The sequence below is a fragment of the Pelobates fuscus genome, chromosome 5, assembly GCF_036172605.1.
Source record: "Pelobates fuscus isolate aPelFus1 chromosome 5, aPelFus1.pri, whole genome shotgun sequence".
NCBI classification, from domain to species: domain Eukaryota; kingdom Metazoa; phylum Chordata; class Amphibia; order Anura; family Pelobatidae; genus Pelobates; species Pelobates fuscus.
Window position 1 is genome coordinate 378,676,322 of NC_086321.1, and position 26,395 is coordinate 378,702,716.

General features: G+C 44.4%; 1 protein-coding gene across 1 annotated transcript; it reads left to right on the top strand.

Moving 5' to 3' along the window:
• Positions 1-24,515, top strand: LOC134612324 (probable G-protein coupled receptor 142; the record flags this gene model as incomplete). Its single annotated transcript, XM_063456663.1, has 2 exons — positions 1-127; positions 23,638-24,515. Coding segments are annotated over 2 exons (1,005 nt in total), but the record flags the coding sequence as incomplete, so codon positions are not given.
• Positions 24,516-26,395: the final 1,880 nt, after the last annotated feature.

Genomic DNA, 26,395 nt, shown 5'->3' on the forward strand with positions numbered 1-26,395 from the left:
CAGAACGTCAGCGAATTTCCCCCAGTAGGGAATGGAAAGCCAGGGGACGATTCCGAGCGCTCCCCGTGCGTGCTGGGGATTATTCCTATTATATATTACAGTGTTCTGCTCTGCTTTGGGCTCCCAGGTAAATTCTCCTTGTAAAGAACTAACACATGTAAACAGTCATATGGTAACACCATCTCAAAAACACCAACCGGCTTTGAGAACTAGATGAGCAATACATTGTTACCTAACACAGAGCGGAAGTTAAAAAGATGAAAATAAACATATTGGGGAAAAAAACACATCACAGTGAAATAAATGTATAGACCTATACAAGCAAAATTGTAGTGCCATTGCTATAGTTGTAATATTTTCAAATTCTGTAACGCAGCTCCTGAACCCAAAATTGTACCTCCGTTGTAGATAATTCCCAAATCCCACAAGGCGATAAGTGATTATAGCTCTCCCTTACCCAAACACAGTTACATAGTTACATAGTTAGATAGCTGAAAAGAGACTTGCGTCCATCAAGTTCAGCCTTCCTCACATTTGTTATTTGCTGTTGATCCAAAAGAAGGCAAAAACCCCAGTCTGAAGTGCTTCCAATTTTGCAACAAACTAGGAAAAAAATTCCTTCTTGACCCCAGAATGGCAGTCAGATTTATCCTTGGATCAACCAGTTATTACCCTACATTGAAAGATTATATCCTTGAATATTCTGTTTTTGCAAGTATGCATCTAGTAGCTGTTTGAACATCTGTATGGACTCTGATAAAACCACTTCTTCAGGCAGAGAATTCCATATTCTTATTGTTCTTACAGTAAAAAAAAACTTTTCCTTTGCCTTAGATTAAATCTTCTTTCTTCCAGTCCAAACCTTGTGTCCTATGTAAAGTTTGTGAATAGATTTCCACACAATGGTTTGTATTGGCCTGAATATATTTGTATAATGTTATCATATCCCCTCTCAGGCGACGTTTTTCTAAACTAAAGAGGTTTAAATTTGTTAACCTTTCTTCATAGCTGATCTGTTCCATTCCTTTTATTAATTTTGTAGCCCACCTCTGCACTTTTTCTAGTGCTATAATATAACATCAATCAAGACTTGATGAAGGGTAAAACAACTGGATTTATTGAAAATGGGCACAGGTTTATATACACAGAACCCCAGCATGAGGTCTCTATTCAACATACAGTAAGTCCACCCAGGCATCTCTTTTTCTAGGAGACATTTGTGCCAGCTCTCTGTTAAACTAATTATCTCCTTGATACAGAGAGCGCAACATGGAAAAAAAAAGCTAAAATATCCATCAAACAACATTGTGGATATATTATATGATTCTGGGAAGGTCTGATCTGTGTGCCCATTCAGTGAAAATAGCGCTCGAATCCATGGGGTATTGTCCAGATGCCACCAGGCTAAAGTTTTAGCCGGCCGCTACAAAGGTTTTAACCAAAAATAATTCCTTGCGGCGGGTGCCAATTCCCAGTCTTTTAACAGGAGCTCTAGCTGTAATGGATTGTAGGTTCCCTCCAAAAAGCTCCATGCTTATGTGTTGGAAAGGATTCGAAACTAAGGGACAAACATGACCGGGGCTGGGCGCTGACTATGGTCGAGCTGGAGTCCCAGGGCACGTAGAGGAAACTCCTGCTGGCGGTGTCTGATTACTCCAGCTCTCTGAAGCGGCCAATGGGCAAGGGAAAGAGTGGTGCTGGCTGGCACACACATAGGGGAGTGGGGTGAAAGGGGAAACATAGTCTGGAACAGCAAATTATAGTCTTTTGGGGTACAGGAAGAAGCAGAAAGGGTTGAAGGAAAGTTTGCAGTGTTTGTGTGATCTAGCTATTGAATCCAGAGTGGAATGATATCAATCTATCATGAATCGTAGCAGTTAATCTGCCCATCTGCTTGTTGTCATGAACGTTGATAATGACTTGATACAAGGGGAGAATATTGTCTGTTGACTAAGTTTCTGCCAGAGCTGATCTAGCAGCTAATCTGCTCCCAGCTGTTTATTTTTATTTAGAATCCATCTTTAAGTCTTGATATGAGACCTTCCCAGGTATCTAAAGGGATCCGTCCTGCAAGCACGGAATAGAGGAGAGAATTACGGTATGGCGGTACTTTGAATGTGGTCTTTAGTCATGCATGTAGCTGTAGCATCTCGTTCAGTTTGACCCAGGTGGTAGATTAACTGGGGGAGTGTGCCATCTATTGAGAATTGTAAATCATTGCTTCTGAAGGTGAGCTGAGATTGGGACTCTATAACGTGAAACTTCCAGGGTTATTCACTAAAGAGAGAATTTACTGGGATTTTTTTTTTATATATATTAAAGGCCAAAGAAACCAGACTGAAAGCAAAGCTGACTGAGAGACATTTTCCAGAATTCTCACTCTAGTGAATAACCCTCCTAGTGTAAATGACCAGAACATGAAAACGAGGACAGTAGAGGGAATAGCTGAGGATGGTTCTAGGCAAAACTCTTCAGACCAAGAAGAGGAAAGCGACATTGGCTTGGAGGGGAGAGAACCCACGGGAGGCCAAAACTCTATATTTGTAAAAGAACAATCAAGTCTTTCATGTTCAGTCTACAATTACGAATCTTTTCCATTGTGCTAACATTTCTACAGCGAATTCAACTCAATAAATAGTCAAAGAGAATATTATTACTAGAATTAAAAGGGGCCTTCTCAAACTAGCTGCCACCAGTGTCTCCTCTACTACCAGTCTCTACTATTCGCAAACTTCTGAATTCTTGACGTTCGAGCTCAGTCACTAGTAATTCTTGGCATCTCGGAGGTTGTGGACCATCAGGGTTAATCACTAACCCGGACTAAGAATTTATAAAGGGATAGTATGTGGCAGAATTGCTCCAGTTTGTGTGTTGTTGCCTAAAATGATTTTGTCAATTTTCACAAGTTTAGTGTATAACATTATGGATGTTACCCATAGCTCAATGCCATCTAAACTGAAATCCAAAATATACACAATCCATCGGTTTTAACATAAAGCGTTAGCTTTCATTAATAATATCAAAATATTTAATATTATGTTATTATTGCCTAACTTAATGGTAATCGTTTTATTGACCTTAGAAGTATAAAAACTTGACTTTTAATGGAATTTGCCCTTATTTGTTCCAGAATGAGCTCTATCTACTTATATATTATATCAATACCAGTTTTATGTGTTTTAGGTTAATTATGTCGTATTAAATACTTGGGAAATTACAGATTGATGTTCATCTAGTACATAGCCTTATCTCATATAGCTACACTACCATGAAAAGCTGTAGGAGCTTTGCACCCCACAGGATACCCAACCCAACCTAAAGCAATTTCCAGGGGTTTATGAAATTAGTAAAAAAGTAGTTCGCTTTCTGAGCGTGTGATGGAAGTCGTCCGTATGGACTAATAAACAGTTCTTTATCATTAAAGGGAAACTAAAGTGCCCGGAAAACAAAATTGTTACTAATTATTGCAATTATAAAAAAAACTACAATAATTGCTATTGCAGGATTTGGGGCCTGTGACAAAGCACCTAGACCACTTCAATCAGCTGAAGTGCTCTGGGTGCCTATAGTGTCCCTTTAAGAGCAGTTTATTTGATGGCACCTTTGGGTATGAATGAAAACAAAAATGCAGAATCACAGCAAGGAGTATTTTGTTAATTCTTTAATACAATATTTATAAAAAGTTTTGCTATGCATGCCTAACAAAAATATTTGTTCCACAATTTAGATTTCTATAAAATCGCCCCTTCAATTCCTTGAATTAATTAGAGGGAGTTGCTATATTTCGCAAGCTGTACTGCTACTAGTGTCATCAGGTCCTTACAAATACCTATTAGAAGGCTATTTGGCCATTTTTATTTATCTATTTTTGTCTTACCATCCTGTATTTTATATTGCCATTTCAGATTATTTTTTCAATATAGCGAGATAACGAGTATTGTACATTGTCTAAAGATTTCCTTCCCCAAAACGTTTATAAAGGATAAATGATAAAAAATTGTCTCTGTTTTAAAAGCAATGGATACACAAATTGCCGTTCTTTTATATGTTTATGTGCTAGCAACGCATCCCATTTTTAAAAGAATATTGTTATGCTAATACTTTTTCAAACAAAAGGTTCTGCCTGGTTGTGAAGAAGGGGTTAAGAATAACCAAAACATTTTTGTCGCTTATTCAAGTAACTGTTTGGTTTCATTAACATATCTGGATTTAAAAGCATTTACTAAAACTTCCTGTTATTTGCTTGGTTATTAGAATTGCAAAACAGATTAACCCAGAATAAACAGGAATCTCTGTGCGCAAACACACAGCTAAAATGAGGCAAATTGCTAAACGCTCATCAGGTTCTAATTATTAATTATTAAGGCTTATAATGTTTTCCGGTAATAATCAAGCACCCATAATGCATAGCTTTCCAAGCATCACAGCGAGCGCAAACTGATTTTAGGGGAAATGCAATCAGTCCATCGCGCATGCATCCTGGAGTCAGTGACAGACACATAGGGAGTGTAGAAAAAAGGGGTTTTGTTATAGGCGCTCACTATTACAGATATATCGGGAGTGTAGACCCCGCCTGAACGGCTGAGTCTGACTGTACGGGACGTCAGTGAAATAAAGCATTCTGGAGGTGTGATAGCTCGTTTGGTTAATGTGCCAACTAGATCATGTTCAAGACTCAGATTCACAGATCAGCTGGTCTTTTCATCGTAATGTCATACAATGACTACTGTTGAGTGGTTACTAGAAATATCTTCTTGTCAGTACAGGATCTGTATACTTTCAGGAGAATGCACTTTGCTACCTCTTAGGATGATAAAAGGCCGGTGTAATTAGATAATCATTATTATGCTTTCAAAATGTAGAAGATTGATTTCCAGGTTGTTGTTTTTTTGGTGGTGCAGCAGTTTGTGTGTTTGTGTGTTTGTGCTAGGTTAATTCTGATGATGACTGGAACAACTTCACTAAATCACTCAAAGTATTCAAATATCCCACTAAGCTGAGGCCCAGGAAACTTTAGTGTTTTCTCACTAGTGAGATCCTGTGCAGTTTTGCTAAACTCCAGAACAGGGGGAGAGTGTATGGAGAATGAGAGCAGGGGGAGAGTGCATGGAGAATGAGAGCAGGGGGAGAGTGTATGGAGAATGAGAGCAGGGGGAGAGTGCATGGAGAATGAGAGCAAGGGGAGAGGGCGTGGAGAATGAGAGCAGGGGGAGAGTGCATGGAAAATAAGAGCAGGGGGAGAGTGCATGGAGAATGAGAGCAAGGGGAGAGTGCATGGAAAATAAGAGCGGGGAGAGTGCATGGAGAATGAGAGCAAGGGGAGAGGGCGTGGAGAATGAGAGCAGGGGGAGAGTGCATGGAAAATAAGAGCATGGGGAGAGTGCATGGAGAATGAGAGCAGGGGGAGAGTGCGTGGAGAATGAGAGCAGGGGGAGAGTGCATGGAAAATAAGAGCAGGGGGAGAGTGCATGGAGAATGAGAGCAAGGGGAGAGGGCGTGGAGAATGAGAGCAGGGGGAGAGTGCATGGAAAATAAGAGCATGGGGAGAGTGCATGGAGAATGAGAGCAGGGGGAGAGTGCGTGGAGAATGAGAGCAGGGGGAGAGTGCGTGTAGAATGAGAGCAGGGGGAGAGTGCGTGGAGAATGAGAGCAGGGGGAGAGTACATGGAAAATGAGAGCAAGGGGAGAGTGCGTGGAGAGTGAGAGCAGGGGGAGAGTGGTTGGAGAATGAGAGCAAGGAGAGTAAATGGAGAATGAGAGCAGGGGGAGAGGGTGTGGAGAATGAGAGCAGGGGGAAAGTGCATGGAGAATGAGAGCAATGGGCGAGTGCGTGGAGAATGAGAGCAGGGGGAGAGTGCGTGGAGAGTGCGTGCAGGGGGAGAGTGCGTGGAGAATGAGAGCAGGAGGAGAGTGCATGGAGAGTGAGAGCAGGGGGATAGTGCATGGAGAATGAGAGCAATGGGAGAGTGTGTGGAGAATGAGAGCAAGGAGAGTAAATGGAGAATGAGAGCAGGGGGAGAGGGTGTGGAGAATGAGAGCAGGGTGAAAGTGCGTGGAGAATGAGAGCAAGGGGAGAGTGCGTGGAGAATGAGAGCAGGGGGAGAGTGCATGGAAAATGAGAGCAGGGGGAGAGTGCGTGGAAAATGAGAGCAGGGGGAGAGTGCGTGGAGAATGAGAGCAGGGGAGAGTGCATGGAGAATGAGAGCAGGGGAGAGTGCATGGAGAATGAGAGCAAGGGGAGAGTGCATGGAGAATGAGAGTATGGGGAGTGCATGGAGAATGAGAGCAGGGGGAGAGTGCATGGAGAATGAGAGCAAGGGGAGAGTGCATGGAGAATGAGAGTATGGGGAGTGCGTAGAGAATGAGAGCAGGGGGAGAGTGCGTAGAGAATGAGAGCAGGGGGACAGTGCATGGAGAATGAGAGCAGGGGGAGAGTTCGTGGAGAATGAGAGCAGGGGGAGAGTTCGTGGAGAATGAGAGCAGGGGGAGAGTTCGTGGAGAATGAGAGCAGGGGGAGAGTGTATGGAGAATGAGAGCAGGGGGAGAGTGCGTGGAGAATGAGAGCAGGGGGAGAGTGCATGGAGAATGAGAGCAGGGGGAGAGTGCGTCGAGAATGAGAGTATGGGGAGAGTGCGTGGAGAATGAGAGCAGGGGGAGAGTGCATGGAAAATGAGAGCAGGGGAGGAGAGTGCATGGAAAATGAGAGCAGGGGGAGAGTGCATGGAGAATGAGAGCAGGGGGAGAGTGCATGGAGAAGGAGAGCAGGGGGAGAGTGCGTTGAGAATGAGAGTATGGGGAGTGCATGGAAAATGAGAGCAATGGGAGAGTGCATGGAGAATGAGAGTATGGGGAGAGTGCGTGGAAAATGAGAGCAGGGGAGAGTGCATGGAGAGTGAGAGCAGGGGGATAGTGCATGGAGAATGATAGTATGGGGAGAGTGCATGGAGAATGAGAGCAGGGGGAGAGTGTATGGAGAATGAGAGCAGGGGGAGAGTGCATGGAGAATGATAGCAGGGGGAGAGTGCATGGAGAATGAGAGCAGGGGGAGAGTGTATGGAGAATGAGAGCAGGGGGAGAGTGCGTGGAGAATGAGAGCAAGGGGAGAGTGCGTGGAGAATGATAGCAGGGGGAGAGTGCATGGAGAATGATAGCAGGGGGAGAGTGCATGGAGAATGAGAGCAGGGGGAGAGTGTATGGAGAATGAGAGCAGGGGGAGAGTGCGTGGAGAATGAGAGCAAGGGGAGAGTGCGTGGAGGATAAGAGCAGGGAGAGTGCGTGGAGAATCTCCACGCACTCTCCCCTGCTCTTATCTGGAGAATGAGAGCAGGGGGAGAGTGCGTGGAGAATGAGAGCAGGGGGAGAGTGCGTGTAGAATGAGAGCAAGGGGAGAGTGCATGGAGAATGAGAGCAGGGGGAGAGTGTATGGAGAATGAGAGCAGGGGGAGAGTGCGTGGAGAATGAGAGCAAGGGGAGAGTGCGTGGAGGATAAGAGCAGGGAGAGTGCGTGGAGAATCTCCACGCACTCTCCCCTGCTCTTATCTGGAGAATGAGAGCAGGGGGAGAGTGCGTGGAGAATGAGAGCAGGGGGAGAGTGCGTGGAGAATGAGAGCAAGGGGAGAGTGGGGGAGAATGAGAGCAGGGGGAGAGTGCATGGAGAATGAGAGCAGGGGGAGAGTGCGTGGAGAATGAGAGCAAGGGGAGAGTGCGTGGAGAATGAGAGCAGGGGGAGAGTGCGTGGAGAATGAGAGCAAAGGGAGAGTGCGCGGAGAATGAGAGCAGGGGGAGAGTGCGTGGAGAATGAGAGCAGGGGGAGAGAGCATGGAGAATGAGAGTATGGGGAGAGTGTATGGAGAATGAGAGCAGGGGGAGAGTGTATGGAGAATGAGAGCAGGGGGAGAGTGCATGGAGAATGATAGCAGGGGGAGAGTGCATGGAGAATGAGAGCAGGGGGAGAGTGTATGGAGAATGAGAGCAGGGGGAGAGTGCGTGGAGAATGAGAGCAAGGGGAGAGTGCGTGGAGAATGATAGCAGGGGGAGAGTGCATGGAGAATGATAGCAGGGGGAGAGTGCATGGAGAATGAGAGCAGGGGGAGAGTGTATGGAGAATGAGAGCAGGGGGAGAGTGCGTGGAGAATGAGAGCAAGGGGAGAGTGCGTGGAGGATAAGAGCAGGGAGAGTGCGTGGAGAATCTCCACGCACTCTCCCCTGCTCTTATCTGGAGAATGAGAGCAGGGGGAGAGTGCGTGGAGAATGAGAGCAGGGGGAGAGTGCGTGTAGAATGAGAGCAAGGGGAGAGTGCATGGAGAATGAGAGCAGGGGGAGAGTGTATGGAGAATGAGAGCAGGGGGAGAGTGCGTGGAGAATGAGAGCAGGGGGAGAGTGCGTGGAGAATGAGAGCAGGGAGAGTGCGTGGAGAATCTCCACGCACTCTCCCCTGCTCTTATCTGGAGAATGAGAGCAGGGGGAGAGTGCGTGGAGAATGAGAGCAGGGGGAGAGTGCGTGGAGAATGAGAGCAAGGGGAGAGTGGGGGAGAATGAGAGCAGGGGGAGAGTGCATGGAGAATGAGAGCAGGGGGAGAGTGCGTGGAGAATGAGAGCAAGGGGAGAGTGCGTGGAGAATGAGAGCAGGGGGAGAGTGCGTGGAGAATGAGAGCAAAGGGAGAGTGCGCGGAGAATGAGAGCAGGGGGAGAGTGCGTGGAGAATGAGAGCAGGGGGAGAGTGCATGGAGAATGAGAGTATGGGGAGAGTGTATGGAGAATGAGAGCAGGGGGAGAGTGCATGGAGAATGAGAGTATGGGGAGAGTGTACAATGGAGAATGAGAGCAGGGGGAGAGTGTATGGAGAATGAGAGCAAGGGGAGAGTGTATGGAGAATGAGAGCAAGGGGAGAGTGCGTGGAGAATGAGAGCAGGGGGAGAGTGTATGGAGAATGAGAGCAGGGGGAGAGTGTATGGAGAATGAGAGCAGGGGGAGAGTGCATGGAGAATGATAGCAGGGGGAGAGTGCATGGAGAATGAGAGCAGGGGGAGAGTGTATGGAGAATGAGAGCAGGGGAGAGTGCGTGGAGAATGAGAGCAAGGGGAGAGTGCGTGGAGAATGATAGCAGGGGGAGAGTGCATGGAGAATGATAGCAGGGGGAGAGTGCATGGAGAATGAGAGCAGGGGGAGAGTGTATGGAGAATGAGAGCAGGGGGAGAGTGCGTGGAGAATGAGAGCAAGGGGAGAGTGCGTGGAGGATAAGAGCAGGGAGAGTGCGTGGAGAATCTCCACGCACTCTCCCCTGCTCTTATCTGGAGAATGAGAGCAGGGGGAGAGTGCGTGGAGAATGAGAGCAGGGGGAGAGTGCGTGTAGAATGAGAGCAAGGGGAGAGTGCATGGAGAATGAGAGCAGGGTGAGAGTGTATGGAGAATGAGAGCAGGGGGAGAGTGCGTGGAGAATGAGAGCAGGGGGAGAGTGCGTGGAGAATGAGAGCAGGGAGAGTGCGTGGAGAATCTCCACGCACTCTCCCCTGCTCTTATCTGGAGAATGAGAGCAGGGGGAGAGTGCGTGGAGAATGAGAGCAGGGGGAGAGTGCGTGGAGAATGAGAGCAAGGGGAGAGTGGGGGAGAATGAGAGCAGGAGGAGAGTGCATGGAGAATGAGAGCAGGGGGAGAGTGCGTGGAGAATGAGAGCAAGGGGAGAGTGCGTGGAGAATGAGAGCAGGGGGAGAGTGCGTGGAGAATGAGAGCAAAGGGAGAGTGCGCGGAGAATGAGAGCAGGGGGAGAGTGCGTGTAGAATGAGAGCAAGGGGAGAGTGCATGGAGAATGAGAGCAGGGGGAGAGTGTATGGAGAATGAGAGCAGGGGGAGAGTGCGTGGAGAATGAGAGCAGGGGGAGAGTGCGTGGAGAATGAGAGCAGGGAGAGTGCGTGGAGAATCTCCACGCACTCTCCCCTGCTCTTATCTGGAGAATGAGAGCAGGGGGAGAGTGCGTGGAGAATGAGAGCAGGGGGAGAGTGCGTGGAGAATGAGAGCAAGGGGAGAGTGGGGGAGAATGAGAGCAGGGGGAGAGTGCATGGAGAATGAGAGCAGGGGGAGAGTGCGTGGAGAATGAGAGCAAGGGGAGAGTGCGTGGAGAATGAGAGCAGGGGGAGAGTGCGTGGAGAATGAGAGCAAAGGGAGAGTGCGCGGAGAATGAGAGCAGGGGGAGAGTGCGTGGAGAATGAGAGCAGGGGGAGAGTGCATGGAGAATGAGAGTATGGGGAGAGTGTATGGAGAATGAGAGCAGGGGGAGAGTGCATGGAGAATGAGAGTATGGGGAGAGTGTACAATGGAGAATGAGAGCAGGGGGAGAGTGTATGGAGAATGAGAGCAAGGGGAGAGTGTATGGAGAATGAGAGCAAGGGGAGAGTGCGTGGAGAATGAGAGCAGGGGGAGAGTGTATGGAGAATGAGAGCAGGGGGAGAGTGTATGGAGAATGAGAGCAGGGGGAGAGTGCATGGAGAATGATAGCAGGGGGAGAGTGCATGGAGAATGAGAGCAGGGTGAGAGTGTATGGAGAATGAGAGCAGGGGGAGAGTGCGTGGAGAATGAGAGCAGGGGGAGAGTGCGTGGAGAATGAGAGCAGGGAGAGTGCGTGGAGAATCTCCACGCACTCTCCCCTGCTCTTATCTGGAGAATGAGAGCAGGGGGAGAGTGCGTGGAGAATGAGAGCAGGGGGAGAGTGCGTGTAGAATGAGAGCAAGGGGAGAGTGCATGGAGAATGAGAGCAGGGTGAGAGTGTATGGAGAATGAGAGCAGGGGGAGAGTGCGTGGAGAATGAGAGCAGGGGGAGAGTGCGTGGAGAATGAGAGCAGGGAGAGTGCGTGGAGAATCTCCACGCACTCTCCCCTGCTCTTATCTGGAGAATGAGAGCAGGGGGAGAGTGCGTGGAGAATGAGAGCAGGGGGAGAGTGCGTGGAGAATGAGAGCAAGGGGAGAGTGGGGGAGAATGAGAGCAGGAGGAGAGTGCATGGAGAATGAGAGCAGGGGGAGAGTGCGTGGAGAATGAGAGCAAGGGGAGAGTGCGTGGAGAATGAGAGCAGGGGGAGAGTGCGTGGAGAATGAGAGCAAAGGGAGAGTGCGCGGAGAATGAGAGCAGGGGGAGAGTGCGTGTAGAATGAGAGCAAGGGGAGAGTGCATGGAGAATGAGAGCAGGGGGAGAGTGTATGGAGAATGAGAGCAGGGGGAGAGTGCGTGGAGAATGAGAGCAGGGGGAGAGTGCGTGGAGAATGAGAGCAGGGAGAGTGCGTGGAGAATCTCCACGCACTCTCCCCTGCTCTTATCTGGAGAATGAGAGCAGGGGGAGAGTGCGTGGAGAATGAGAGCAGGGGGAGAGTGCGTGGAGAATGAGAGCAAGGGGAGAGTGGGGGAGAATGAGAGCAGGGGGAGAGTGCATGGAGAATGAGAGCAGGGGGAGAGTGCGTGGAGAATGAGAGCAAGGGGAGAGTGCGTGGAGAATGAGAGCAGGGGGAGAGTGCGTGGAGAATGAGAGCAAAGGGAGAGTGCGCGGAGAATGAGAGCAGGGGGAGAGTGCGTGGAGAATGAGAGCAGGGGGAGAGTGCATGGAGAATGAGAGTATGGGGAGAGTGTATGGAGAATGAGAGCAGGGGGAGAGTGCATGGAGAATGAGAGTATGGGGAGAGTGTACAATGGAGAATGAGAGCAGGGGGAGAGTGTATGGAGAATGAGAGCAAGGGGAGAGTGTATGGAGAATGAGAGCAAGGGGAGAGTGCGTGGAGAATGAGAGCAGGGGGAGAGTGTATGGAGAATGAGAGCAGGGGGAGAGTGTATGGAGAATGAGAGCGGGGGAGAGTGCATGGAGAATGATAGCAGGGGGAGAGTGCATGGAGAATGAGAGCAGGGGGAGAGTGTATGGAGAATGAGAGCAGGGGGAGAGTGCGTGGAGAATGAGAGCAAGGGGAGAGTGCGTGGAGAATGATAGCAGGGGGAGAGTGCATGGAGAATGATAGCAGGGGGAGAGTGCATGGAGAATGAGAGCAGGGGGAGAGTGTATGGAGAATGAGAGCAGGGGGAGAGTGCGTGGAGAATGAGAGCAAGGGGAGAGTGCGTGGAGGATAAGAGCAGGGAGAGTGCGTGGAGAATCTCCACGCACTCTCCCCTGCTCTTATCTGGAGAATGAGAGCAGGGGGAGAGTGCGTGGAGAATGAGAGCAGGGGGAGAGTGCGTGTAGAATGAGAGCAAGGGGAGAGTGCATGGAGAATGAGAGCAGGGGGAGAGTGTATGGAGAATGAGAGCAGGGGGAGAGTGCGTGGAGAATGAGAGCAGGGGGAGAGTGCGTGGAGAATGAGAGCAGGGAGAGTGCGTGGAGAATCTCCACGCACTCTCCCCTGCTCTTATCTGGAGAATGAGAGCAGGGGGAGAGTGCGTGGAGAATGAGAGCAGGGGGAGAGTGCGTGGAGAATGAGAGCAAGGGGAGAGTGGGGGAGAATGAGAGCAGGGGGAGAGTGCATGGAGAATGAGAGCAGGGGGAGAGTGCGTGGAGAATGAGAGCAAGGGGAGAGTGCGTGGAGAATGAGAGCAGGGGGAGAGTGCGTGGAGAATGAGAGCAAAGGGAGAGTGCGCGGAGAATGAGAGCAGGGGGAGAGTGCATGGAGAATGAGAGCAGGGGGAGAGTGCATGGAGAATGAGAGTATGGGGAGAGTGTATGGAGAATGAGAGCAGGGGGAGAGTGCATGGAGAATGAGAGTATGGGGAGAGTGTACAATGGAGAATGAGAGCAGGGGGAGAGTGTATGGAGAATGAGAGCAAGGGGAGAGTGTATGGAGAATGAGAGCAAGGGGAGAGTGCGTGGAGAATGAGAGCAGGGGGAGAGTGTATGGAGAATGAGAGTATGGGGAGAGTGTATGGAGAATGAGAGTAGGGGGAGAGTGCATGGAGAATGAGAGTATGGGGAGAGTGTATGGAGAATGAGAGCAGGGGGAGAGTGCGTGGAGGATAAGAGCAGGGGAGAGTGCATGGAGAATCTCCACGCACTCTCCCCTGCTCTTATCTGGAGAATGAGAGCAGGGGGAGAGGGAAGAGCAATAAATATATAAAGTTTACTGTAAGTGGGTTATATGTCGGGTTTTAATTCCTATTTCTAGAATGTACATTTACTGAGGTCATCGACCTTTTCTTATCTCTGCTCATTCTGCCTGTTTAACCGCATAGTCGGTAATTAACTGAATAGAAATATTTGTCCCTTTGTAAACTATAAATCCAATCTAGACTATAATAAAGCTCAATAGCCCAATCTGTAACTCTGACACCCCCACAGCTAAGACGGACCTGATATGGTGTTAATAAAGAAAGCTCCTCGACTCTCAAGCTTGGACCAATGCTGTTTATTGCAATCATTTTTGCAGTTTACGCAATCTGTGCATCGGGCAGCCTGGCTACCTCTCTCTCTGTGTGTAGCATACTTGAGAAAAACCGGAGTAATTATCCTCTAATCGTATCCGGCCTCATTGCTGCGGTAACGTGCAGCTGATTGCTGTGGGCTGATTACGTGAACGATACCCGCTAATTAGCTCATTAGCCCTAATTCCTTTATGAGATGCTGATAAAATGTTTTCGGAAGGGGGGGGGGGGTAGAAAAACCCAGCTGAAATGACAGAATAAATGAGCCGGATGATTTATCCCCTCACCCAGGAAACACGTCCCTTATTAAAACCTGTAAGAATTGCTCTCAGGGGCTTTTAACTGTGAACCAGAGAAAACCGCACCGAAGGAGTTATGCCAAGAGAACTTCAACTTCTAAATTCCTTGCAACTTCCATGCCCATAGTATATAATGATCTCACAGCGTCTTATACTAAATGCATGTTTCAGGGCCCCATTGGATAACACAGAGACTGTGGAATGTTGTGTACGTGTCCTAATGCCACGCACAGCAGTGAAGACCACGGAAATGGTCCATTTGTCTGTGTCTACAGTAGGCTGGTGAGATTTCCCTTTAACTGGAGAAGGACCTGCAGGATATATAGGTGCACATGTGGTTCCATTTTATACCTTAATTTAACATTTTTGTAAAAGCTTTTGAAATGATTTAATATTTGGAAACATACTTTAATATTGAAACATACTTATAATATATTTAATATATATATTTTTTATATTTTAATATTTTTTTAAAAAATATATATTTTAAAGGTTTATCCAAAAATATTAAATCATTTGAAAAACGTTTCCAGCGATATCAAATCAAGGCCTTAATTCAATAATGGCTGAAGTTTGCGATTCTTCGTATCTGAACTACAGCCCCCCTTGATGCACTGACAGACATCAATGTCCTAGTTTGAATAGCAGAGGGACCTTGAATTCATGCGGATGTACCGTTCCATGAAGCCGTATCTCAGTATAATGCCACATACAACCAACACTGCATTTGGACACTTGACCATGGCGATGTACATTACAGGTTAGTTGGAGAAAATCTAACACTTGGCCCGTCACTAAATGCAAATGGCTAAATTCACACAGGCTAACCCTTAAGTACTCTAGTAGGAATACTGGGTCACAATCAGCGGTGTTGCGGTGTACGTTATTGAAACACAGTTTGACACATTAAGCCTTGAATGTTTCCACCAACTTCATGAGCTAAGTTGAGGAGCTCATCCTGGGCTTGCAGCTTGGCATGCCTTGAGATCGAGATGTGAAAATCTTCATGCTGCCAGCAGTGGGCAAACTGAAAAAGAACAAGTATCACTTTTTTAAAACATGGCATGGGTACCCACAATCCTCTATTTACGATGGAGAGAGAGCACTTCCCCTATCATCTACCCCCCAAGTTCAAGGATTTGGGTGTTCAGTATACAGGTGGGCAACTGCCTCCATCTCCTCAACTATATACTGGTGGGACTGGGGAGATAATTCATGAAACTGTGGACCATAAGATTTCAGTCCCATCCTCTGTGTTATTATAAAAGCATAAAGGACCTGGTGGTGTCCAGTCCACGACCTTCAGAACCGGAGAACGAGAAGATGGCTTGATGCTCTGTCTAGTTCTTTTCAGCGAAGCACATTAGGCAGATGGAGAGCCGGTGGGTTTGGCCACTTTAAAATGTGAGTGACTTTCTCACCTCTGAAGTCATCATTCCTGCTGATGTCTCAGAGCTTCGGCCAGCTCCGTAATCAAAGCTAATCCACTTATATGTCAGCACAGCACAGGCCTGAGGCTGAGAAACCTGTGGCAAGACATGTCCCTCTATAAAACATACTTTGGTGATGTGATCACTAGCACGTGCAGGCAGAATGCAGCTACACAATATCCTTCATACACATTACCCTCTCCGGACCAGCATCTCAGATCTGAAGGTGGTAAAGCACCCTCCGGCTGGGCCCTGGAGACATCCTGTTTTATTTTATTACATTTTTTTTTCCCATTTAGAAACGTCTTGGCTATTTTAGGACCTGTTGATCTGACACATATAATATCATTCCATGAAGAGTGATCAAATCGTGTTTATTGAATTCTACTGAGTTATTTATTTTAAAAAAGTCACCCAGCCTACGTCTTCCTAAAACAGTATATAATGTTGGTAGGAATATGAAGGGATGGACAATCTTAGATCTTGTGAATTAAAATGAACACTACTGGAATTAGCAGGAGATAATTAACGGGAGATAATGGAAGGTAGGGAAGGTAAAATCATGACAATCCTCAGTGTATTCATAGAAATCAAATCAGTTTATGTCATTGTGTGTTAATTTTTTATATTGCAGAATAAAATATCACTTATTTAAATGATATCAAGGCATTTAATTGGTGAGGAGGACAAAGTTGAAATACACAGGGAGGAGGGGGACTCGTACATGTCTGTATTTTCTATTATTTGTTTAGAAGAAGTGTTAGCTCTTGTGGCTTTGTACCGGATAGAATAATACGAACGTTTTCTGTAATTTACATGCTCTTATTTTTAATGTACATATTTCTCCTGAAATTCATTATCTTAATTAATATTTCCCTTAATTGCCCCCATTGACCTAATACTGACTGTCATTTTCAAGTTAGTCTTAATCTCAATGAAGTGAAGTGGTCTGGGTGCAATGGTCCCGTAACTTTAACCCTGTAATGTCAAACACTGCTGTTTAGTAGATACGTCTTGTTTAGATCGCAGGGCTAAACACATCACTAGTAGACGTCTTGCTGCCGCACATGCACTTTTAGTCCCCAATGCGCCTCTATGAGATGCATTGTATTGGACTGTTAGGAATGCAGCCGTGATGTCATGGGCGGAAGGACGAGCAGTTGCTGGACATGATTTTGGCTGTGGAATAGAAGGTAAGAAATATACTTTCCCCCCTCCCCCAATTTCTATCCACAGGTTTATATTCCTAACACTGTTTGTATGTTTGAAGATAATTATGACAAATTTAAGATTTTAGGACGAGAGTTACAAATGCTGATAATGAAAGACATCCCATTTTAGTTAAAGGTTATAAAGCCAAGTTTAAGAGTTTTGGGTTAGATCTGGGGTAAATCCTATTTAAAGGGACATTCCACTGTTTAGTAGATATAGCCTCAATGAAAAAATGAATTTAATTATGTATTTCTTTAATTGGGGGCATATCTAAAATCAGCTTGCAAAAGATACAGACATTGTGTCTGCAGCTTCCATTCTAAGCCCGCCCAGACTTTCTGTGGCTGTCCAATCACAGGCTTCCCAATGCATCTTACAGGGCAGGTGCTCTGGGCAAATGCTGCCTCTTGAGTTTAGCTCCAATGAGCTAACCAAACCAGGAAGTAACAGGCCTTTGAAACGCTGCAAATATCGATATTAACCTGTTAGCTGCCAGGGGTGTCATTAGCCAGCCAGGAGTTCCTTGCACAGAACTGCTTTCAATGGCTTTGATCAGTCTGCTGACACTCTCAGCCAATGAATATTGACAGTCGCTACTTCCAACATCTGCACGTCTGCAGCTTAACCAACAAAGGGGCATAGGAGCTGGCAGGGACCCAGGTAAGGGGTGGCAGGGACCCAAGTAAGGGGGCAAAGGGTTTACCCCATTACTGGGGAACCAGGCTAGAGTGCTCTTGGCATCATAACCTCTACAGCATGCTTGGAGTAACCCTCTAACCATAAATCTTGCATTTTAGTAAGAAGCATAGCAAAAAATGAATGATGGCAAATTTAAATGATGTTTCTATGCCATGCTCAGCTGGTGAATTAAATCGGGTTGGGCACGGTTTATATGTGGATCTATCGCCAATGGGATAATTCTTAGCTCGTCGGATGACATCACTGGGTTCTCCGGTCATTTAGCACGTAGACCTTGTGTTCTTAGATTAGGCAAATGTTCCTGTGCGTTGAGCTGTTTGCCAGCTTTATATGGGTAACTGCTTGCGTACAGAGGTTATCGCGCTGTGTGTTTACTTTGTAAAAGTGCTCCCCTAATCATTGCACTATATCTCCATAGCAAAGCAGACGTGACCTGGATTACAGAGCAGAACTGAGACACGTGTTTATCTCACTGTGTGACACCACAGGGACAATGTGTAAACCTAACAAGACAGGACTCATAACCCGTATTAGAACACACGGACCATTAAAAGCGCACGTAGCATCCTAACGTAGAAAAAGAGAAAAAAATCTGAATTTATCTTTAAGAATAAGATGAATTATTGCCTAATGTAGGCCTCGATTTAATTCGGAGAAGCTTTTATATTGACCCCCTAGGCTTTTATTTTAAAGCCATTTTTAACATATCAGACAGGCCTATTTAAAGGGTGCCATGCGCCTATTAAATGGAATTCAAGGTGACCTTTTAGGTGACTTTATCTCCTACTTATAAACATTTATTAATGACATGATAAAGAATGTAAATGTATAACAAGAGCAATGTATCTTATTTACACAGACTGATTTCTAAACACATTTATTGTAGTTTAACCCCTTAAGGACAGAGCTTCAGAAGCTTGTCTTTCACTTAATGACGGCATTTTTTGCATTTTTTGCTGTTTGCGTTCAACTGCAATTTGCATTTTACTAATTTATTGCACCGACGCATATTATATACCGTTTTTTAAAGGACAGAAAGGGCTTTAATTTGATGTAACATATATTTACATAAATGCTTATTTATTATTAAAAAATACAGAAAAATGCAAAAAAAAAAGAAACATTTTTATTTTATTTTACAGTTTTTGCAATAATAATGTGTGCACAGTTAGTGCAGGTTAAGGAAAGTAATTAAAAATAAATTCATTTAGTTATTCTGATTTACAGAATATATTTTGTGTCTGGGATTTTAAGTTTTTTTTGGTAGTTACAGGTCACAAAGCACAAGGAGTAAAATAAACTTTTAATGTGGAGCGATTAAAGTTGGCTTAATAGCCATAAAAGAAAACAAAATTGCCACACAAAAGTATATATTTAAATAAAGTAGACACCACAGGCTATTTACCTAAGGTTGTTTTGACACTTTCTACGTAGCCATTTCACCGCCACCCTCTGCTAAATATTGGAGTAAAATTGTATTTTTGGGGGGTTTTGGCACACAAACTTATAACAAAGAACTTCTCATGTGTATTTTGTAAAGTTGGTGTGTGCTATTCCTGTACAAAGTTTTATTTTGTGTTCAGTTACATCTGCTGAGTAAAAGGACACCCCCATTGTATGTCTTTGGCACTATTTCGTGAAGCTACAGTGCCATACAGGAGACCTGTCCTTTTCAGTACTCACAGTAGAGTTTTGAGAGACGGATTTAATGAGCCTATGCTTCCATTTAGGGTATTATAACAGTTTGACTGTTCATAAAAACCACACAAAGGCCTACCATTTGTAAAAGTAGACACTCCAGGGTATCTCATAAGGTGCATATTGTGCCTTAGCATGCCCCCATTTTCCCACCAATATATGCCAAAGTATTTGGTGAAAAATTATTTTGGGCATTTTTTTACAAACGGATTGCATTTTTGCTGGGCATTTTGTATATTTCATATGTGCCACTAAGTTCAAAACCCCCACATTATGCTCAGCTAAGTCTTCTGAGTAAAAAGACACCCCCAATGAATGTCTTTGGCACTATTTCGTGAAGCTACAGTGGCATATAGGAGACCAAGCCATATCAGTTTTTACCGAACTTTGAATTTTGACGCTGGGCCTATGTGCAATTTCCAAGCATCTTTGCAGGTTTTAAATTCAAACTACCCCACAAAGGCCTACCATTTCTTAAAGAAGACATCCCAGGGTATTTCAAAAGGCATATTTTGAACCTTAGCATAGGATCATTTTTCCGCTAGCGTGTACCAAGTGTAGTGGTAATAAGCTTTTTTTTCTGTGAGTTTGCACAGTATGTTTTGCAAACCATATGTGTACTACCACTGTATAATACTTCATATGTTGCTCAGCTATGTCTGCTGAGTACAAACATACCCCCGTATGTACCTTTGCCATGTATATGTGGACATCGGAGGGGCACATTTGGGACACAGCCATTCCATTTTTTTTCAAACATTTAATTTTTACGCTGTGCCCATGTCCCATTTTAGAGTATTTTACCAGGCTATATAATCCATATACCCCATAAAACCATACAATTTCTTAAAGAAGACATCCCAGGGTATTTCAAAAGGCATATTTTGAACCTTAGCGTGGGATCATTTTTCCGCTAGCGTGTACCAGGTGTAGTGGTAATAAGCGTTTTTTCTGCCTTTTTGACACACAAAGTGAGTTTGCACAGTATATTTTGCAAACCTTATGTGTACTACCACTGTATAATAATTCATATGTTGCTCAGCTATGTCTGCTGAGTATAAAAATACCCCCGTATGTACCTTTGCCATGTATATGTGGACATCGGAGGGGCACATTTGGGACACAGCCATTCCATTTTGTTCAAACTTTACATTTTTATGCAGTGCCCATGTCCCATTTCAGAGTATTTTACCAGGCCATATAATCCAAATACCCCTTAAAGCCATACAATTTCTTAAAGAAGACATCCCAGGGTATTTCAAAAGGCATATTTTGAACCTTAGCGTGGGATCATTTTTCCGCTAGCTTGTACCAGGTGTAGTGGTAATGAGCGTTATTAAATGTATTTTTTAACTTTTTAAAACTTTTTTTACTTTTTAAAACTATTTTTTTAAACTTTTGTTTTGCTTATTCATTTTTTTAAAGTTTCCTAAACTTTCGTAAAACTTTTTTTTACAGAATTGACATTTTTCTAAGCTTTTTTTTTTTTTATCGCTAACCCCTAACTAGCAGTAAGCAGCACTAACAGTAAATTCCCCATTTTCCCATAACTCCCACCCACCCCAGCTAGCAAAATATTTAATTATACAATATTTAAATTAGTTAATTAAATAAATTTAACCCCTGAGGGTTAAATAATAAATAAAAGTTAATCGTCAGGGGTTAAAAAAAATTAGATCACAGTATAATACTGTGATCTGTATTTTGATCACTGTAGGCAGTGATCGACTGGCAGGGAAGGGGTTAATTTTTATTTGGGTTTATTTTTATAAATTTTTTACTTAAACGTTATTAAAACTTTTTTTAACTTAATTTTTTAACTTTTTGAAGCTTATTTTAAAACTTTTTTTAACGTTAACCTCTAGTTAGCCTAACACTAAATCCCCCAATTCCCCACTAACTTCCACCCTCCCCAGCTAGCTAAATTTATAATTTTAAAATATTTAAATTAATTAATAAAATAAATTTAACTCCTGGGGGTTAAAAAAAAAAAAGAACCCTCAGGGGTTAAAAAAAAAAATCAGATCATAGTAAAATGTAATCCCTGCCAATTGGCAGGGAAGGGGTTAATTTTTTATTAAAATGGGTAAAGGGGGGTGGGATTTTAATTTAACTTTGTTTTTTTTCCACCAGGGGGCAGGATCAGCACTGATCCGTCTCCCTGCACTTCACAGTGAACCCGGAAGTTCAGGGAGGCGGAGGTGAGTATACTGAGCACATGTGCCCGCTCTGACATGCTGTCAAAGCGGGCACATGTACTGGGACAGCCCGATCCGGTGCTCCCGGTCTGCCTCTAATACAGAGGCAGACCGGAGCACCATTAACCCCACGATCGCCGCAATTGCGGCGATCTGGGGTTAATTTTACCGCGTCACTTGTCATTAAGGGTTTCCCCTGAGTGACGGACCTCGTCCGTCACCCATCGTTAAGGGGTTAAAGACACATTACTGGGAGTATTATTGCTGTGGAGCTCTGTTATACACTCAGACACATTACTGGGAGTATTATTGCTGTGGGGCTCTGTTATACACTCAGACACATTACTGGGAGTATTATTGCTGTGGAGCTCTGTTATACACTCAGGCACATTACTGGGAGTATTATTGCTGTGGAACTCTGTTATACACTCAGACACATTACTGGGAGTATTATTAATGTGGAGCTCTGTTATACACTCAGACACATTACTAGGAGTATTATTGCTGTGGGGCTCTGTTATACACTCAGACACATTACTGGGAGTATAATTGCTGTGGAGCTCTGTTATACACTCAGGCACATTACTGGGAGTATTATTGCTGTGGAACTCTGTTATACACTCAGACACATTACTGGGAGTATTATTAATGTGGAGCTCTGTTATACACTCAGACACATTACTAGGAGTATTATTGCTGTGGGGCTCTGTTATACACTCAGACACATTACTGGGAGTATAATTGCTGTGGAGCTCTGTTATACACTCAGACACATTACTGGGAGTATTATTGCTGCGGAGCTCTGTTATACACTCAGACACATTACTGGGAGTATTATTGCTGTGGAGCTGTTATACACACAGGCACATTACTGGGAGTATTATTGCTGTGGAGCTCTGTTATACACTCAGACACATTATTGGGAGTATTATTGCTGTGGAACTCTGTTATACACTCAGACACATTACTGGGAGTGTTATTGCTGTGGAGCTGTTATACACACAGGCACATTACTGGGAGTATTATTGCTGTGGAGCTCTGTTATACACTCAGACACATTACTGGGGATATTATTGCTGTGGAGCTCTGTTATACACTCAGACACATTATTGGGAGTATTATTGCTGTGGAACTCTGTTATACACTCAGACACATTATTGGGAGTATTATTGCTGTGGAGCTCTGTTATACACTCAGACACATTACTGGGAGTGTTATTGCTGTGGAGCTCTGTTATACACTTAGACACATTACTGAGAGTATTATTGCTGTGGAGCTCTGTTATACACTCATACACATTACTGGGAGTATTATTGCCATGGAGCTCTGTTATACACTCAGACACATTACTGGGAGTATTATTGCCATGGAGCTCTGTTATACACTCAGACACATTACTGGGAGTATTATTGCTGTGGAGCTCTGTTATACACTCAGACACACCAACAATATGGAGTTCCTAGAAAAAGAGGGATATTTGGACAGAAGAGAAGGACATTAGGATAGAAAATAAATAGGGACTGTCCCTCCTAAATAGGGACACTTGGGAGGGATGAATTTGCTCCAATTTAATCAAACAATAATGTGTTTCTTAGAAAATGTGAAAGCAGAGTTTGGACACCAGATTTAACAGAAAAATAGCCGCTTGTGACAATTGAGTGTAGGACGTACAACCAATGAAAAAATAATAAACTTTGCCATTCTGATAACATCCACGTGACACTTGATCCGTCTTTGTGCTGGCTGATGAAATGGTGCTCAGTGTATGCATAATATTTCCCTGTAATTTCCATCCTTGATAAACCATAATACAGTTGTTGCATGTTATAATGTATAAAAACTGATGGATGAAAGGTAATCCTTATTGCGCTCATCGAATTGACCTGGAGATATTGTACAGTATCACAGCCAGGCTTATTCAATAAAGTGTCAAATTCGCAGAAGCAAATCCAAACTGAATTTCACATTTTAAACCGAAACAGCCGGAATGAACACACGCTGATTTGGGAAGATTTTCAAGTTTTGTTATTCTGGTTTAATTCACTTTAAATTCTCATTAATTTACACTTTTGGGAATATCCCTGTGAATTATTGTTTCGGAGGAATTAAAGGACTATTCTAAGCAACCTAACCAGTACAGGTCAGTGTAGTGATTAGATTACCGAGAGTCCCCGGGCACCTTCGCTCGGTTTAATATCAAACTGTATAATAAAGGGTCTTCACAGGTCCTTCCCAGGGCATCTCTCGCTCGGAGACTGATATCGCAGAATATAAACTTCTCGTTATTCGTTTCATCCAACATGGACAACACTGACTGGATGAGATGCTGGGGTTAAGCAGCAAGAATCCCATTTTATATAAAAAAATTCATAGATTATTTGATATTAAAACATTAAAATTCATAGTACAGGGAACTCTGGGCAACTTAACCACTAGAGCGAGCTGTAACGGTCTCTGTACTTCCTCCTTTATGTCGGTTTCTTCACCAATTAAAACAGTTGCAATGATTTGAATTAAAAATACAAAAAAGAAAATTAAGAGTAGATGGTCAGCTCCATGCTGGGAAATTACTTTTAAACATAGATACAAGAGGTGCAAACGTTTATATGGCTTTTCAAATAACAGATCTGATTTATACCGTGTTGTTGGCACATTAGCACTTTGTAATGCATTGATTTCAGAAGGATTTTAAAAATTTTGTTTCTCTTTTTCCTCTTCCAGTGAACATTCTGACTGCTGTGGTGCTCTCAAGGCTAGCATCCAAAACCAAGAAATCTTCCTATATCTACCTCTTGGCATTGACCACCTCAGACATTCTCACCCAGGTCTTCATTGTGTTTGTAGGATTCATTTTACAAACTGCCATTCTTCATCGTAGGGTGCCCAACGCCTTCATACACATGGTCAGTGTTCTTGAATTCTCCTCCAACCATGCTGCTATCTGGATCACCGTAATTTTGACCATAGATCGATACTTGGCTCTGTGTCACCCATTGCAATATCGGTCGCTCTCATACCCAGAACGTACACGTAAGATCATTGCCATTGTGTTTCTCTCTTCGTTTATTACTGGAATCCCTTTCTACTGGTGGAGTGATGTATGGAGAGATCCCCGGAGCCCAGGATTGATGGATCGTGTTCTTAAATGGTTCCACTGTTTCATAATTTACTTCATCCCTTGCACCATTTTTCTCCTTACCAATACTGTAATAGTTTGTAAACTGAGGCGGAAAACAGAGTCCAAAAGGTTCAAATTCCGCATTGGAAAAACCACAGCCATCCTTATGTCCATCACCACCGTCTTTGCTGTGCTCTGGGCCCCGAGAACCATTGTGATCATCATCCACATGTACGTGTCCTCGGTCAATAAAGACTGGAGGGTCCACCTGGCTATGGACATTGGGAACATGCTGGCCCTCCTCAACACAGCAGTAAATTTCTTCCTTTACTGTTTTGTGAGTATAAGATTCCGAGATACTTTAAGGGGAATTATTTGGATACCTAAATGCTGCTACACCAAGGAGGGAGAAAAGGGTCAGATTGAGAGCTATAGTAACTCTTTAAAACCTCTGGAAATCCCACTTGGTACAGTAGACTGAGGAACACGCATGTTATCGCCTATAGCAAATGGAGTTATGTATCTCAGAACACTTTGAGCAGTGCATGATAAAACATGTTTAAGAGAGAAAAGCACAGTCCATACATCTCCAGAAACAAATCTACCATCCATGGTGACACTGTATGGGATTGTTGCATGTAAGGATAATACAGCAAAGTCTCCCAGAACTGAAATTGAATCCGAAAGCCCAGTTGGGTCCCTCCTTTCTCCTTTGGAATTGTGTTAAACTGTTGGAATTCTGCAGAAAATTCAGAAGTAGAGAAAGGTGTATAGTTAATTTATTATAGGAGAATGATGACAAGATGGGCAAAGCAATTTTGGTGAGAAGAATGAGATTGGACAAGTAAATGTGAAGAAGATTCTATGTGTAATAGTGTTATTCAGTATCCGTTTGTCATGTGTGCCTAATTAAAACAAAAAAATGCTTGTCTATGTTTAGTACACACACAGTGTGGAAGAACGAAGGCAGTTATGCTATGTGTGTATGTAGCGGATTGGTACCGGGCTGTCCCACGACATGTATGAGAATAAGTGTATTTGGTCATATGGCTGGTTTAATGTGTATGTACATGTATAGAAAGCATGGTATCCGGGTATAATGACAGTTAAATGTATGTAAAGAATTGTATTCCTCTAGTTGTTCGGTAGAATCTTTCAAATAAAACAAGGGAATGAAACTACCGAACAACCAGACCACCCAGGAATGAGTGTGCCTCCAATTACCGTTTGCAACAATGTTGCAAACAGGTAATTGGCAATCAGTGCAGTGTGGTCTTTGTCCTCTGGGTGGCCGCCATTCGGGAAACAAACACGTGGCGGCGGCCATCTTAAACTACCGAACAGCGGTGTTTTGCCGTCGAGTGTCTGGAACTAAAATCGGACACTTGACTAGGCAAACACCGCTGAGACCTCCATACTTCCAGAAATTCGTATGGAAACTACCGAATGACCCGCCGTTCGGTAGAAAGAGCCCCATAAACAAGGGAATTCATTCAAACCCTCTCCAGGCTCTATAACACAGGCAATTCGCCTGTTTTCATTCCCTTGTTTGTGACCGACCGCAGGGCCAAAATGCATGGAACTGTTTTCGGATACTTTACCCATGCGGTCGGTCAAATCTTTGGAACCCCATATCTCACGAACCATTCATCCGAATGGGCTAATTTTTAAGTATGTTGGTCCCCCAGAATAGAGCTATCTGGGGATGTTGGATTTGTGGATGTACCCCAAGTATTTAGGGTACATCCAAAACTCGGGGAAAACTGTGTACACAATAAGGGGATTATGATGCTAGAGGAGGGGAGGAGATCTGTGGGAGGTTACTACTTAGAGATTGGATAATGTCTTAAGTGATAGAACCTCCTCCCTTGCATGGGAGAGGGCTTTATAAGGAACTGTGGAATAAAGCTTGTCAGACTACTCCTGAAACTGTGTGTCGTCCAGTTATTGGGATTGCGATGGGGATACTGCTGTATTACTTTACCTGCTGGAAACCTTGCCTGTGGACTTAACATCACCTTGTTCCTGAGCCTCACTGGAATCTCTAGTGGAGAATAGCTGTGCAAGATCGTCTCTCCGCTACAGTGTATCTATATTCATTTTGGCAACTGAGCTTACAATCTCTGCCAGTATACAACTTCATAAAATTGGCAGAACGCAACACAAGATACAATGCATACACCTGTGTCAGGCACATCTAAAAGCACTTACTCAGATGGGAACGTTAGTGAATAACAGGAGAATTTATGGAGAGCAATTTGTCCAGTGCGTTGGGTCCTTGTTCTGGCCACATTAACACCTCACCTTCAGCTATTACAGTCCAGAGCAGTGTCTCCTCTGTGATGAATAATCCACAGCACA